General features: G+C 44.5%; 1 protein-coding gene across 2 annotated transcripts in view; it reads left to right on the top strand.

Moving 5' to 3' along the window:
* Window positions 1–5,167: 5,167 nt before the first annotated feature.
* Ly96 (lymphocyte antigen 96) overlaps window positions 5,168–16,441 on the top strand; it is a 21,794-nt gene continuing 10,520 nt past the window's right edge. The window contains exons 1-3 of one of the 2 annotated variants that reach the window (XM_050142063.1): window positions 5,168–5,373; window positions 9,444–9,536; window positions 15,244–15,372. In XM_050142063.1, the coding sequence (XP_049998020.1) occupies window positions 5,265–5,373; window positions 9,444–9,536; window positions 15,244–15,372 (331 nt within the window). In that variant the 5' untranslated portion in view covers window positions 5,168–5,264. The remainder of the gene's footprint in view (window positions 5,374–9,443; window positions 9,537–15,243; window positions 15,373–16,441) is intronic. The other variant, XM_050142064.1, reaches the window with a different exon arrangement.

Genomic DNA, 16,441 nt, shown 5'->3' with positions numbered 1-16,441 from the left:
TTTCAGCCACATAAAGCTGATACTTCCGGGTTCTAGGGGTTCTGCAGGTGCAGACAAGCCCTCAGGCAGGAGTGCCTAATGGCCTCCGGGGAACGTTAAAGGGCCCCGTGTGATCCATGCATGTCTCAGCTAAGCCCTTGCTGCACGCGTGAGCCCTTTGTCATCTGTGTATGACATAGCCTCGGCAACCCCTGTGCACATGTGCTAGGCTGCTTTTAAAAGCTGGACTCTCTCTCTCTGTGACCCGCCCCCCCCCCGCCCCCATACTCCTGTACGCATCTCCTCTAATACACTCCTATGAGGGTTTGTTGCATCTTCTGTGCTTCCTTCTTTCGCGCCAGGTAATTTCATCTGGAACCACAGGGAAATACATTTGCATTGTTTTCAGCTCTTTCACAAATAATTTTTTAGATTTACTTTACGTGTTTTAATGTTTTGCTTGAATATGTATGCGTACCATGTGAGTGTCTGGTGCCCCCCAGAGTTCGGAAGAGGGAGTCAGATCCCCTGGAACTGGAGTTACAGATGGTTTTAAGTCACCCTGAGGGTGCTGAGATCCAAACCTGAGACCTCTGTAAGAGCAACAAGTGCCCTTAACCAAGGGGCCAGCTTTCCAGCCCTGCTCAGGTCTTTACAGCTGTACCAGGGAACTAGTGAATTCATGTTTGGTTCCCGAAACCCTTTTCAAATTGGCAGTGTCTCTGGTTCATCTTGTACATGTTCTACCCCATACCTGGAGTCAACAATTTTTCCTAGAAAATCTGCTTCCTTTTAGAAGAAAATGGTATTTTGAGAGCTTGATGGGGACATTCAGGTTGTTTGCCTGTCTGCCTTTATTTCTTTTGTCTCTCACTTGTCTTTTGCTTGTTTGCTTATTTATTTGTTTGTTTGTTTATTAATGTCTTTGTGAGGGTTTCTATTGCTGTGAAGAGACGCCAAGACTTGGCAACTCTTAGAAAGGAAACATTTAATTGGGACTGGCTTACAGTTTCAGAGGTTTAATCCATCATTGCCATGGTGGTACATAGGCAGACAAGGTACTGGGGAGGTAGCTGAGAGTTCTACATCATATCAGCAGGCAGCAGGAAGAGACTGTGACCCACTAGACCTGGCTTGAGCTTTGAAACCTCAAAGCTCACCCCAGTGACACACTTCCTTCTGCAAGTTTACACCTACTCCAATAAGGCTGCACCTCCAATAATGCCACTTCCTATGAGTCAACGGGGAGTCATCTTCATTCAGACCACCACAATTTATTTATTTTATTTTATTATTATTAATATTATTATTTTTGGAGTTTTTGAGACAGGGTTTCTCTGTGTAACTTCTCTGGCCTCCTGGAACTCACTTTATAGACCAGGGTGGCCTCAAACTCATGAAGAGTCACCTGCCTCTGCCACCTAAGTGCTGGGATTAAAGTGGGGTTAAAGGCATGTGTCACCACTGCCAAGCCCACAACTCTTTTTCTTTCTTTCTTTCTTTCTTTCTTTCTTTCTTTCTTTCTTTCTTTCTTTCTTTCCTTCCTTCCTTCCTTCCTTCCTTCCTTCCTTCCTTCCTTCCTTCCTTCCTTTACTTACTTATAATAGGGCTTGACCCTATGTGTATGGTTGTTTTGTGTGCATGTATGTCTGTGTACTTTGTGTGTGTCTGGTGTCCATGGAGTTCAAAAGAGGGCATTGAATACCCTGCTCTGGATCTGGAGTTACAGATGGTTGTAAGCCTCTATGTAGTTGCTGAGAATTGAGCCCTGGCCAATGCTCTTTATAGATGAGCCATGTCTCAGATAAAGCACCAATTATCTATCTATCTATCTATCTATCTATCTATCTATCTATCCATCTATCTTTGCTTTTCAAGACAGGGTTTCTCTGTGTAACCTTGGTTGTCTTGCAACTTGCTCTGTAGACCAGGATGACCTCAGTCTTGCAGAAATCTGCCTACTTCTGCCCCACGAGTACTGGAATTAAAGGCATACACTACCACTGCCTAGTAAATTTTCTAAGCATTATATGTATATGTGTTTCTGTGTGTGTATATTTGCACACGTGAGTGTAGTTCCCACAGTGATCAGAAGAGGACATTTTAGACTCCCTTAGAGCTAAAGTTACAAGCTATTGTGAACTGCCAGATAAGGGAACTGTGGTGGTTTGAAAGAAAATGACCCCCCCTCCCCCAAAGGGAGTGGCACCACTAGGAGATGTGGCATTTTGGAGTAAGTGTGGCCTTGTTGGTTCAAGTGTATCACTGTTGGGGTAGGCTTTGAGGTCTCCTATGCTCAAGCTATGCTCAGTGAAACAGTATACTTCCTGATGCCTATGGATCGAGATGTAGAATTCTCAGCTCCTTCCCCAGCACCATGTCTGCTTGCACGCTGCCATGTTATGTCATGAGGATAATGGACTAACCCTCTGAAACTGTAAACCAGCTGAATTAAATGTTTTTCTTTACAAGAGTTCCTGTGGTCATGGTGTCTCTTCACAGCAGTAGAAACCCTAACTAAGGAAGCAAACCTGGGTCTTCGGAAGAACAGCAAGTACTCCTACTTCCTGAGCCATCTCTGCAGCTTCTGCATTGTAGAAGACTGACTATTTCACACGTGCATGTGGCAGCACACATGCAGAGGTCAGAGGACAACCTCTCCTTCCACCCTGTGTGTTCTAGAACTTGAACTCAAGTTACCAGGTTAGGTAGCATGTACCTTTGCCTGTTGAGCCATCTTGCTGGACCTTTTGCACTTGTCTTTTATTTTTTTATTGAGAGAGGGTCTTCTAAGTTGGCCGGGCTGTTCTTGAATTCACTCTGTAGTTTTTAAAGTATAAGAAAGGTGAATATGTGTCAAACTCAAGCACTCAAGAGGTAGAGGCAGGTAAATCTCTGCGTTCCAAGCCAACCTGGTCTACATAGTGAGTTCTAGGCCAGGCATAGCTATATAGTGAGAGAGAGAGAGAGAGAGAGAGAGAGAGAGAGAGAGAGAGAGAGAGAGAGAGGACTGAGTGAGTAAAGCTGCTTGTTGCCAAGCCTGATGACTTGACTAGAACACCTTCAACTCATGTGGTAGAAGAGAACCAGCTCCCACAAGTAGCTGTCCGACCTCCACACATGAGTGAGGGCCCCACCCCCAATTATTAAAAATAATAGAAAGGTGCAGTTCTAGGTGTAAATCTTTTTATCAAAATATTTTCTTTAAGAACAAAATATTTTCTTTTTTTTATTGAGAAAAGGAAAAAAAAAGTTTCCGCCTCCTCGCAGCCTCCCATTTCCTTCCCCCTCCCCCCACTACTCTCCCCCTCCCTCTCCAGTCCCAAAATATTTTCTTATGTGTAGAGCGAGGCAGGCAAGCATAAGGAATATTCTAGTAACCTGGGGCTCTATTTGGATTAGGTTATGTATTACCTCCCCTTCTAACAACACAGGTGGCAGCCTAGCTCCTTTACCTGTGTGTACTGTGCAACCCCCCCCCCCCAACAATGCACCCAGCAACCTTGGATCGACCTGCGTGTGGCTACACATACCCTTCTCTGAATAATGGGATACGTATGTCCTCCCCTAACAGCCATCAGACTTAGACAATTTCTATTGACATATACTCCCAGTGTATACAGTACAAAGAATGGAAAATCCTATTTGGCCTGAACTGGATTTGGGCACATGCTCACTAAGGTAAACTGTGTCCTGTACCTCCTAAAAGTGAACATTTAGGAGGAATCTCCTATTTACCATCTTACGCTAATGCATATTTGGATATATATATATATATATATATATATATATATATATATATATATTCAAAATCAGCTGCATTATGGGAAGGGGAATATGTAGTAGGAAAATTATTTTATGACATAATCTATCAATCAAAATACAGAACCATCAACACTATGGTCGTTAGCGCAAGCTCCTCCTTCCTTTAGCCCCATAAAGGGGTCCCAGGCTATAGCTTGGTATGGCCTCACACAGATCATTGCTGTCTTGCATTATATTCTGATTTTTAAATACTTATTTTTATTTTACGTGCATTTTGTATATATTGATTTTTTCCTGCATGCATGTCTGTGTGAGGGTATCAGATCTTGGAGTTACAGACAGTTGTGAGCTGCCATGTGAGAATTGTTGCCATGTGTTGGGAATTGAACCCAGGTAGTTCTGGAAGAGCAGCCCGTGCTCTTAACCAGTGAGTCATCTCTCCAGTCCCATTCTGATCTTTTCTATTGCTTTGCTTGAAATAAAGTTTCCTTCTACTTTCACAGATCTGTGTGGGCTGTTCAGTGTTACCAGCAGACAAGGATCCAGGCCACAGTTCCAAGCCCTTTTGGCTGCTAATCCTACACTGAGATCCTGCAAAGGATGAAGTAGCAATGCGGCTGAAGGAAGAGGCATTTGTCTAAAACAGAGTCCTGACGTGAAATAGATGCCAGAACAAAGCAATGGCATTTCATCATTGGGAATCAAACTTTTGCCTCAAAATGTCACTCAGTGGAAGAGCACTCGTTAGCATGCACAGCAAATCCAAACCCAGTCCACTCCACTTCAACACCCCTGCCTCAAGGACAGCTTCCTTTTGTGTGTGCTCTAGAGACTGGTGAGGTCTCAGCTGGGAATTGCAGGGAATTGCAGCGGACATGACCATGTGGGGGTATCATCTAGCCTGTCTGTTTTGTGGCTGAACCTGATTGTCGTTGGGTCAAAATGGTTTTCAAGAGACCAATTGGCTCAGGCCAGGAGGAATCACTGTATGAACTTGCATAGAGAAAAATGTGTACACAGAAAAGTAGTGTATCTTCTCTTGGATTGAAGAGGACTTCATTTCTAGAGATAGAGTCTCACTAGGTAGCCCTAGCTGTTCTGGAACTCACTCGGTAGATAGGCTGGCCTCGAACTGACAGAAACCCACCTGCCTCTGCTTCCCAAGTGCTGGGTTTAAAGGTGTGCACCACTATGCCCAGCTGAGTTGATTTTAGACAGGGTCTCCAGTAGGGCATTTGGTCTCGCCAAAAACTCGCTGTGTGTTGAAGTGCTAATTACTTTGATTTACATTAAGTGTTCAGAAACAGTGTATTCTAGATCGGTCTTTCTCACTTGCCTTGCAGCAGGAAGTGCTCAGAGAGTAAAAACAAGTATACAAACAGTCACACAAGCGTAAAAAGAGGAAACAGTTGGATGGGAACTTTGAAATCACATGACTGGTGACTAAGTCGAATCTTTCCTCCTTACTGTCGAATCCGCTGATCTTCCTGGCGTGTGTAAAGTGTTGGAGATATCACATCATGTTGCCATTTATTCTCTTTTCTACGCTGCTTCCTCCCACGTTTGCCAAATCTGAGCAACAGTGGTTCTGCAACTCCTCCGACACGACTATTTCCTACACCTACTGCGGTAAGAGATCGGCAGCAACTAACTGCAGCTCCAGCTGTTTTCAGAGAAAGCCTCTGCGATTCCAGCTGTGAGGGCGCCTGAGGTCTGGGGTGGGGATGGGGTGGGGGTGGAGCGATCGACCACTTCCGGGTGTGGGTTTCTCCCGCGTCCCGTCCTCCTTACTGATTTGAACCGTGCGTTTTTAGCTCTTGTGTTTCTGTCGTTGCTGAGCTCTCAGTTCCAGTGGAATTGTTTGTTTCAGAGTCCCAGACCCGACAAACTGGTTCCTCCTAAGGAGGCAGAATGGGAGCTGCTCCCCAGTGGGGGTTTCTGCTCCAGTCGGTGGTCCTAGAGGGCTCGTCGAGCATCTTTGTTCTTGGGTTATTACCTTGATCTCTCTCTTTCACCAATTGTATGATCTTCATCAATTTTTAGGCATTCTCTGCCTCATTTGTTTTTAGTTGCAAAGTGAAAGTGATTTTAGAGTTCACTTTATGAGGCTTGCTAGAGTTAAGAATTTTACCAAAGAGTCACTTATAAAAAGTAAGATTGATTTTTGGATTTATGCGGTTATTATTATTACTCTATAATTCGTTTTGAGACAGGGTCTCACTATGTAGCCGTGGTGGTTGGCCTGGAGCTGGGCTGGCTTAGAAATCACAGATATCTGTTTGCCCTTACTTCCTGGGATTAAAGGTGTGAGTCACCACACCCCGCATATTTTACTATTATTTTTTAGACAGGATATTAGTATATAGCCCTGGGCTAGTCTGGAACTTGCTATAGAGACCAAACTGGCCTGGAACTCAAAGAGATCCCCCTTCCTCTGCCTCTCGAGTTATTTGCTTATTTTTGCCTGGAACTCACTATACACTCTATGCTGGCCTCGAACGCAAGCTCCTTGTTTCCCCAACCTCCCCAGGGCTGGAACTGCAAATATTTTTCAGTTGAGCTAAACTCTGATGCTACTGGTGGTTTCTAATTAATGCCCTTGTCACCGTACAGCTAGCAGACGCCTGGTTTGTGAAGACCTAGCACAGGGACTTGGTAGTTGTTTCAGTCGGTTTTCTCTTTTGTTGATCACTCCGTTGGTTGTCCATTTTTGCCGCCTCTCGAAATATCTGGATGGTTGGGAGGTGATGCCTTCTGAAATGCCAGTTCTTAGAAAAGCAAGATCTGCAGCTTGATGTTCGGAAGTGCTGCAGGGACTTCAGAGACATCCCTTGAGAACTGCAGTACTGAGGGCTGCACAGTCACAGCGTTTCCTGGGGGACTGGCTTGTGAAGCTCGCTGACTGTGGTTAATAGCTGTTCACTTCTGGGCCGTTAGGAAAGTCCCCAGTCTGCTAACCTCTGTTTTCCTCTCCTTTTTGGCCCCCTCCTCTGTCAATTTATTTATCTTTGTGTGTGTGTATGTTCTGGGTATATATGTGAACCATGTGCATGCTGGTGCCCCCAGAAGTCAGAAGAGGACATTAGATTCCCTGGAACTGGAGTTAACAGGCTACTTGAGCGGACTAATGTGGGTGGATCCTAGGCTGGAGCTCAACCTCTGAGCCACCTGTGCAGTTCTAAATCTACCTCTTTGGTACTGCATAGTGACTCGCCATATGCCTATTAGTGATGTATAATACATATTATTATTCATTTGTACTCTTTTAGTGACAATTTGGACCCCTTTGTCTTTGTGGTTTGTCTTTTGATATAGAGTCTCTCTATGTAGCTCTGGCTGTTCTGGAACTTGGTCTGTGACTAGGCTGGTTTCAAACTAAGAGACCTGCCTGACTCTGCTTCCTGAATTCTGGGACTAAAGGCATGGGATACCACACCGGACACATACCTGGCTTCCTCTGTCTTCTGGTGAGACTTTCTGAGGTAGAACCTGCCCCTTTGCTCTGTAACACCGACAAGTCCTAAACCTTCCCTGGAGCCCCCTGACACAGGCTAGAAAGAAAACAAGGGTCTCTATGCTACAGGCTGCCGCTGTACTAGAACGTTATCGCTCCTGTGCCTGGGAGAGTCCACTAAGACAGAATACCTCCCTTTGGAGAGGGTTAATCCCTCTAGAATCGGCAGGGGAGTGCTAGTTATGGTGACTCCTGATTCAGTCCTTACTGTGAGGATCATTTCCTAGAAAGAGAAGAGATGCATCTTTCCTGGGCAGGGTTAGTGATTTTGACTTGCCGGAACAAATCACTATGGAGTCGGGCATGGTGCTGCAGGCCTTTAATCCCAACTATAGTTTGGGGGGGCTTAAATAAGAAACATTTATTATGGACTGATCTGGAATTCGAAAATCAAGATTTTGGTACATTTGGATTTTCCTTGGCTTGCTGAAGGGATGCTATGGTTTTGGATGCATATGCTCTGACAAACTCACGTCAAATCTATTTGTTGCTGTAATAATATTAGGAAGTGGTTTTTGAAGCAGGATTTCATTGTAACTCAAGATGACCTTGAACTCACTCTGTAGTGCAGGCTAGCCCAGATTAGCCTTAAAATTCACGGAGATTCTCCCATCTCAGGCTCTGGAGTGCTAAGATTAAAGCTTATCCCGCCAAGCCTGGCTTTTATAGTAACTTTCTAAGGTCCACGAAAAATCCCACTTAGCCTGGGCATGGTGTTTCATGCTTCTAATTCTAGCATTCATGAGGTCAAGGCAGGAAGATTGTTGCAATTTTGAGGCCTGGCCTACATAGTGAGTCCTAGAATAGCCCATGCTAGGGAGTAAGATCCTGTCTCACAAACCAAAGATGAATAAACAGTTTGTCCCAAAGATGCTGGCGGACTCACTTGAATTATTTATTTACTTCTCATAGATTTATTTATTTAGTAGTGCTGGGCCTGAACTGTGCATGGCTAGGCATGCATTTTGACATTGATCTTTGTCCCTCTGCTGACACCCACCAATTCTAGCAACATCTTTTACCCCAAGAAGATAGACTGTGTTGTTCCACCCCATCTATTGCGCACCATGACGAAGGAGAGGGACAACCGTTATGGGTTCCAGAGATTCTAATAAATCACCACACACACAAATCAGGGCTGCAGGACAAGGACTTCGGAGCCTTGTTTCTTCTGGCAGCTCTGAGTAGGGGCAAAAGTGGGGTTTAAAAGTACAAAAAAAATCATAAACAATTATTGCCAAATTACAGTTATAATTTTCACCAATCGGAAGCCAAAGATTAGGAACTTTCCTTGTGTGTTCCATCATTATCAATGGACACAAAATGGGAGTGTTTTAGTCCAACCAATCAGATTCATTTGTTTTATTTCTGTGTTAGGAACAGCCATAAGAGGAACTAAGGGGGATAATAGACTGTTTATATGGCTTAGCAAGGATGTTTTTCCGCCATTAGAAAGTTCTCAGCTTCCCTATGGCTTAGGAGCTTGAACTGTTTCCCACCCTACAGATAGAATGGAGTGTGAAGTCAAAATGGCAGCACTCAGGCCAAGGTGCTTTTGCCTGCTCCCTTCACTGTCACCCACACTCTTTCGGGATTAGTGAGACGGGCGTTAATTAGAAGACTAGATCAATTCTTCCTCTCATCATGGAAAAGCGGAGAACCGGCAGTTTCGGTCTTCGCACATGCGGAGCAGAAGTTGTGTCTGTCGGCTCCGATGGTGTGACCAGACTGTGCGGACTATCAGAGCTCCAAGACGCACAGCCTGGAAGTCAGTGCTTTGGGGAGCTGGACTGGAAGAGTTAGGGTACTGAGCATGCAGGTGAGACTGGGGTTGGAGAGGCTTCCTAATTGTATGGTGGTGCTGGGGTCAGGGACTCTCAAGAGAGCATGTCCCGAATCTTCGTAGAGACACTACTGAGTACAGTTTGGGTGTCTGCATGTGCTGGAGACTTCATTATTTTCTGGGTTTTTACACATGGAGTTTCTACTTGAGGGAAAACCTGGGTCCTCTTCTTCAACTGTACTACAACTGTCAGTGTTCTAGAGAGAGAGATTTCCAATGACCTTCAATTGTTCTCATTATAATTTTGAACACAAAAATCATCCTTTGGGGACTGATATTCAGAATGCCATATTCACTGGAAGTTATTTACAATCATGTTAAAGTTTTCCTTCTTCTTTTTAGATAACATGAAATCTTACCCTGTTTTGATTACTTCTGAACCCTGTATAACATTGAAGGGAACCAGCGGATTTGTATATGTTAACTTCATTCCAAGTAAGTACAACTACGAACTTTCATTTTTGTTAATTAGCTGAAGGGCTGTAGAAATTCAACCAGAATGACACTGTTCCAAGCACATCTGTGTTTGTTATCTACTGCTGTACTGTAAGTTACCACACTCTTAGTCTAGTGACTTCTACACAGTACTTACCTACTGTCTTTGTGTGACGGTGTCTGAGCATGGCTTACCCTTGTTGTCCGGGGGCCCCCATAACCTATAATCAAAATGTTGACCACGTTTGGGGTCGACTATGGAAGGAACTCCTTCTAAGCTCGTGTGGCTGTTGGTAGCAGTTTCTGGATTCTGTCTGTTGGCTACATGGACTTTATTATCGGAGCTGCTTGATTCATCAAAACTGGCAAAAGATAACAAGATGGAAGAGCATTAAATAGCTTGATCAAGGAAGTGATAATCTGTCATTTTTGCTGTATTTTAGACCAACTCACAGGCATATGGAGGGTTTTACAAGGACATAGGTTAGAAATGGGAACTTCAACCTTCTAATAATGTATGGCCCTTGTCAACCATTCAGTTGTGAGAGACACTGAGTTTCAGTTGGAAAAATCTGTGATTTTCCTCCCCTGAGACTTGCTTTATCTGTATAAACCTTACTGTCCTGAAACTCCATCTGTAGATTAGGCTGGCCTTGAACTCACAGAGACGTGCCTGCCTCTGCCTCCCAAGTGCTGGGATAAAAGGCGTGCAAGTCTGGCTCTCAGGAAATATAATTTTGGTCTTTAGCACTATGGTCTTCATTCTCGGCATAGACTTGGAGCACATTTTATACTTTTCAGAGTGCTACGATATGAAGAACAAGCTTTTATAAAAGACACATTTTTCATTATTTTACTTAGGTACATGTATATATATTTATCTGTGTGTTTACCATATGTGTGGGTGCCCATGGAGGCCAGAGCAGAGTGTTAGATTCCATGGAACTGGAGTTAGAGATGGGTGTGTAAATGCTAGGAACTGAATTTCAGTCTTTTAGAAGAGCACTCTTAGCCACTGATTAGCCACCTCCCTAATACCAATACTTTTTTGTTGTTGTTATTTTTCTCTTTCCTTCTGCTTTTGAGACAAGGTGTCACCATGTAGCCCAGGCTGGTCTAAAAATTACGACACAGCACAAATTGGCCTAGGACTTGTGGCAACCTTCATTTCTCTCCCTCCCCAGTGCTGGGATTATATGTCTGTCCACTATGTCCAGTATCATGTAGATAAGCTTAAAGAAACATTCCCTCTTCCTCAGATCGTAGTTCATAAGGAAAAAGGCTGGTTGAGAAAGAAACTGGGCGTGGTGGTATCTGCTTTTAATCCCAGCACTTGGACAGAGGCGGAGTCGGAGTCGAAGAAGGAATTAAAAATTTAGATGATTTGGGGGTAGTGTTGAGGGATACATGCTTGTGAGAGCAGACTAGAGAAGGTGTGCAGGGATTGAGCCTGGAGTGCAGATCTGAGACCTTTGAAAAGCAAGAGGCCAGCATATGCTAAGCCCTTGGAGTCATATGGGACAGGAGTAGGAGGATTGCTTGAGTTCATGAGTTTGGTGAGGTCATGTTTCAAACTCAAAAAGGATCATAAAAACAGCTTACAGAAGCAGGGAGGGGGGAAGTAAGGGGGAGGGAGGGGAGCAGGCGGGAGCACGCATCTAGATACTGCCGGCTATGGAGCCTTGTTTGCTTTACATTAGATGTTAGTCCCAATTTAAAAGGATTTTTTGTGAAAGGCCGCCCAAGGGCATTTGCATAATCGGCTTGGAATCGCAAGGACCCATTAGAAACCCAAGCCAATTGTGGGACTCAAGCCTGTGGCAATACGTCCACCGTACAGTGCTCTTGAGTCAAAACGGGGGTGCATGAGAAACGAGTGAGCTGGACATCTCCAAACACACCGAAGTCTCATCTCGGTGAGGCATGGCTTACTGCGTGAATTGGACTTCCAGCACAGCCGCGACTTTATCGGAAAGTCCGAAAATCGACAAAAATAGACGTGAATCTCCCCCCCCCCCCCATCCTACCGGCCATGTACTCCAAAATGGGAACTCACTGAGTCGAAGCTGATGTTAGCCTGGCAGAGAGCACAAGAGAAGGGCGTTTTCCAGCACGTGGCGCTGAGCCCGTGGGAAAAACAGGCCCCGCTGTGGAAACCTCCATCTATTAGGAATAATCTTAAAACGTGCCTCTCTCTGCCTATGCAAATAATTCCAGTCAGACCAAATTAGACCAAATGAATGCCCACGTTTACTGCCGCACTCCCAGGTAGTTGGGAGCATGGCGAGGGAAAAGCGTGTGTGTGTGTGTGTGTGTGTGTGTGTGTGTGTGTGTGTATGGGGGGGGGGGGAGACGAGAGGCTTCCAATCCAAATACCCAAGAGTCCTTGGATATAGGGGTGTCAGGGAAGCTTTTGATCAAACAATAGTTATAACCCTGAGTCAAAATTGAGTGGGAACGGAGATGATATCTTTGGTACTTCTCAGGCTTGCTAGCGGGTGTCTGTGTAACAGAAAAACCTATGAACACACCCGTGCAGTCGGTCAGTCCCTTCAGTGTTATTTCTGGCAATTCCTGGAGATGTCCTGGGCAAACTCAAAAATGTTTACCTTGTTCTGTCATGATGATCGCTCAGTTCCTCATCCCCATCCCCTACTCCACCACACCCCGCCCCCAACACTCACATTGCTGCCCTTGGCCAGCTAAGCCCCAGAAGTGTTATGTCATTGCAGCCATGGCTCATAACTGTGACTGTAGTCATGCCCACGACCACTGAGCTGTCAAAGCAGGACTTCCTGGAGACTGGAAGCAGCTGGGCCTCTTGAGCCTAGAAAGAGGCTCTTTGTTTTGCATTGACATCACCCAGGATTGCAGTGCTGTCTGCCACGTGTGCACCACAGAGCCCGGTCTGTGTCTCTCGAATTCCTTGTGGGATCCTCTTTTCAACCCCCCCCCCCCACACGCTCTGGAGTTTAGAGGGTCCATGGAGCCCATTCCCTTTGGTAGGATGCTTTGCTCAGACTTGATACAGGGGGCAGGGCCTTGGTCCTCAACTTAATGTGCCAAGCTTTGTTGACTCCCCATGGAAGGCCTTACCCTTTAGGAGAAGCAGATGGGGGGGGGGGGTTAGGAAGGAGGTGTTGGGGGAGGGGTGGAAGGGAGAACTGTGGTTGAAATATAAAATGAATAAAAAAAGATTTTTAACTGGTCCTATAATAATTTTTCCACACCTAACCCAGGAAGTAACGATGTGGAGAAAATGTAGGCCATTTGGTGGTCTTCAGGCTTGGAGTACTATTTGCCTCTGCTGACCCTAGGGCAGTGGGAATAAAAAGGGGGTGAGTAAGATTAGTGGGACGGGATTCTATTGCCAGTGAAGTAGAGTACAGTAGAAAAGATTAATTATTAGATGCAGATTTACTGGTTTATTTAGTGTTTTGTTTAAAGCACTGCTTGTCCTGCCTACTCGCCAAGCACAGCGCCACCTGCTGCCTGAGACAGGACGACCTGGAGAAAAGGCGGAAACCATTGGTTGCGCCCTTCACACCCTCTGACTGCACATATGCCTTTTGCTTGCTTGCCCACCCCACTGTGGTTTTAGGGTATGAAATGAGGAGGCAGCCGGAAGCAGGACCAACTAGGATCAGCTGGAAGACAGGATGGGTCCCGGCCTGAGTCCACTGTGATCTCTCTCTTCCAGTCTCAGTGTTGGAGGACTTTTCCAGGAAGGTTCCTATAACACCAGTTTGACGTTGATGATGGGGAATCCCCTTTGAGTTTGTTGTGTGAGGGAACTGAGAAACGTTTGTCTAAGGATGTAGAATAGTATACGGTCATGTGGCACCTAAAGCCAGGAAGAATGTTCAGGGTGCAAGCTGAGGGCTGAGGATGAACCATAAGAGAGGAGACTCAATGACACAGAGGAGTCGGAGATGTGGGTGGACAGCAGCAAGCTGGTAAAACCAGCCTCAAAAGGGGGCCAGGAGAAGGATCTGGCAGTTCTGCCAAGCACAGCCAAGTTCCATCTGAAGATGGAAAAACTGCTTTTTATTGTCCTACAGTGATTTATGATGAATTTATCACATCTTTATTCCCAGCATTCAGAGGCAGAGGTAGGTGGATCTTTGTGAATTTGAAGTCAGCCTGATCTACCTAATGGTTTTCAGGACAGTCAAGGGTACACAATGAGACCCTGTCTTTAAAAAAGCTATATCTATGTATGTTTTGAAAGACCCGGATAAATTCAGACCCCTCTAGCAGAAAGAATAGAGCCAAAAATCTAGCAGGGAGAGAAGAACCAAAAATCTAGGTTAGCCGGTTCAGTGACTCTGTTCCAGGAAGTAGCTGATCATAAAGTTAGATTATAATCTTGAGAATAATCTTGAGAAATGGGAAGTTACTCCCTTGTGATTACCACTGGTATTTTCAGAATTTTCCAATGACACCTTCCCTACCCCCTTTGGGTTGTGTTTTTTTCCCCTAAATACTTCCTCTTCCAGCTACTTGGGGTCGAACTCCTCTACCACTGTGTGGGAAATGAGATTTAGCCCCAGCGGCTGTCCTGTCAATAAACCTTGTGTGATTGCAGCAAGGAGGGTCTTTCGTGAGTTTCTGGGGGCTTGTGTTATCCCCAGATGTGAGTAAGAGTCTCCCCTCCTCGGGGGTCTTTCAATATATATATAATTATAATATTATATATAATATTATACATCTATACATCTTAGGACAAATAAATACCTCTGGAGAGTTTACTGGAGATGCTCTATCATCTACTTATGTATCATCTATCAATCTACCTATCCTATTACCGGGGATTGAAATCCTACTTGCTATGGCAAGCACTGTACCTCTGACCTGTGTAATACCCCAGTCCTTTTTACTTTTTGTTTAGTAACAAGGTCTAAGTTATCAAGGGTTTGCCTTGAACTCACTCCGTAGACCAGACAGGTTTCCAACATGTGAACCTTCTGCTTCAGTCTTCTTTCTCTTGTTTTTTTTTTTTTTATTGTTTTATTTTATTTGAGCCAGGGTCTCTTTGTGTAGATCAGGCTGGCCTTTAACTCAGAGAGATGGGCCTGCCTCTGCATCTCGAGTGCTGGAATTAAAGGCGCGCACCGATAGACCTGGTCTTCAGTTCTCTTTTTCAGACATTGCTCATCCAAACTCCAAAAGCTGATGAGTTTATGATTCCCAGTCCTTTTAATTTTCTGGATGAGCTTACCAAAGCTAGAGATCTTACATCTTTGGTAGTTGTCACAATTTGAGAATTTTTTTGGTGGGAGGGGCTATTTTATATAGCTGTCACTTGTGAAACATTCAATTTTTCTACAAAGGTGCCTTCTTAGAACTTTATTTTTATCACTGGAATAAAGATACTAAACCTTGGGGCTGGAGAGATGGCTCAGCGGTTAAAAGTACTGGTTGTTCTTCCAAAGTCCTGCGTTCAGTTCCCTGCAATCACATAGTGGCTCACAACCATCTGTAATGGTGCCTCTTCTGGCGTGCACAGATACATACAGGCAGAACAATGTATATGTAGTAAATAAATACATCTTTTTTTTTTTTTTTAAAAAAAGATACTATTAACTTCATAGATAGTCATGACGAAGCAATGTAGGAAAAGAGCACACGGCACACACTAGGGGCACAACAAACACTCTGTACACCTTACTGGAGGGACTAATGGGATCTCTATTTTTTTCTTAAGGAAGAGACTTAAAAAAGTTACACTTCAACCTCTCCATTCATGTCAACTCCGTAAAGGTGCCGGTGCGCGAAGAAGTTATTTGCCATGGATATGATGACGATTATTCTTTTTGCAGAGCTCTGAAGGGAGGTAAGCATTTGGCTTTAGAGTAGACCATGATTCTTTGTGAGGCTGTTAGGACGAGGAAACATGGGAAACGTGAAGCTCCTTTACTGATAAAAATGCTCGGGTTCCCGTAGGTGGAGATTTCCTGTCCCGACCACCAGTTCACGAATAACTGACACAGTGTCTCAATATTAATTACAAATGCTCAGCCAGCTCAGGCTTATTGCAAATTAGCTCTTACATTTTAAATTAGCCCATATTCTTTATTTACGCTCTGCCACGTGGTGGTGCCTTTATTACCATGGCACATTCATCTCCTGCTCCCGCTGCATCTGGCTGGTGACTCCTCTGACTCTGCCCTCCTTCTAGTCCTTAGTTTCCTTGTTCCGCCTATACTTCCTGCCTGGTTTTTTTTTAACAACGAGAGCAACACATTTTCATAGTGTATAGGACTACTCCACAACAAGTTCCCTTTGAAATTTTACTCTTTGAAGCATAAATATTTTACAGTGGTGTCCACATGCCATTACTAAAATGATGCAGTGTGGAAGTGTTTGCAGGGATAATAAATTCTCACCTTTTAAGATGAAGGTCTCACATTCACTCTTGGCTACCGATGTCTTTTCCCAAACATTGCATGTAGAGCTTTCTATAGGCACTTGTCTGGTTTTGACTCTGCACTTGTATTGATTTCTTTAATGATCGTCTTTTATCTGAATCCTGGAATTGCTGTTATATTATTATTGTTGCTATTGACTTTTTGAGACAGAGTGTCATTTTCGCCCTGGATGGTATCGAACTCTGTATGTAGTCAAGGCTGATTTGAACTTCCTGGACTTCATGCCCCATCTCCCTTTTGTTGTTGTTGTTAATGATTTTCAGACAGGGTCTTTCTATGTGGCCCGGGCTGTCCTAGGACTCACATGTCCGCTCTGCTTCCAATGTGCTGGGATTAGAGGCGTAGGCCACCACTTCTGGATATACTTTGTTGCTGGGAGGGCCTACCTCAGCGATGGAAACCAGGATTGTTTTTTTTTTTTTTTGCTTGGTGTGTACAAGTAAAACCAATTTTATTTTTATTATTTTCAAGTCT

Source organism: Alexandromys fortis, unplaced genomic scaffold (assembly GCF_014885135.2).
Source record: "Alexandromys fortis isolate MF-2015 unplaced genomic scaffold, M_Fortis_MF-2015_v1.1 scaffold_41, whole genome shotgun sequence".
In the NCBI taxonomy this organism is placed as follows: Eukaryota; Metazoa; Chordata; class Mammalia; order Rodentia; family Cricetidae; genus Alexandromys; species Alexandromys fortis.
Note: the sequence above shows the minus strand (reverse complement) of the source record. Positions and strands in the feature narration are given on the sequence as shown.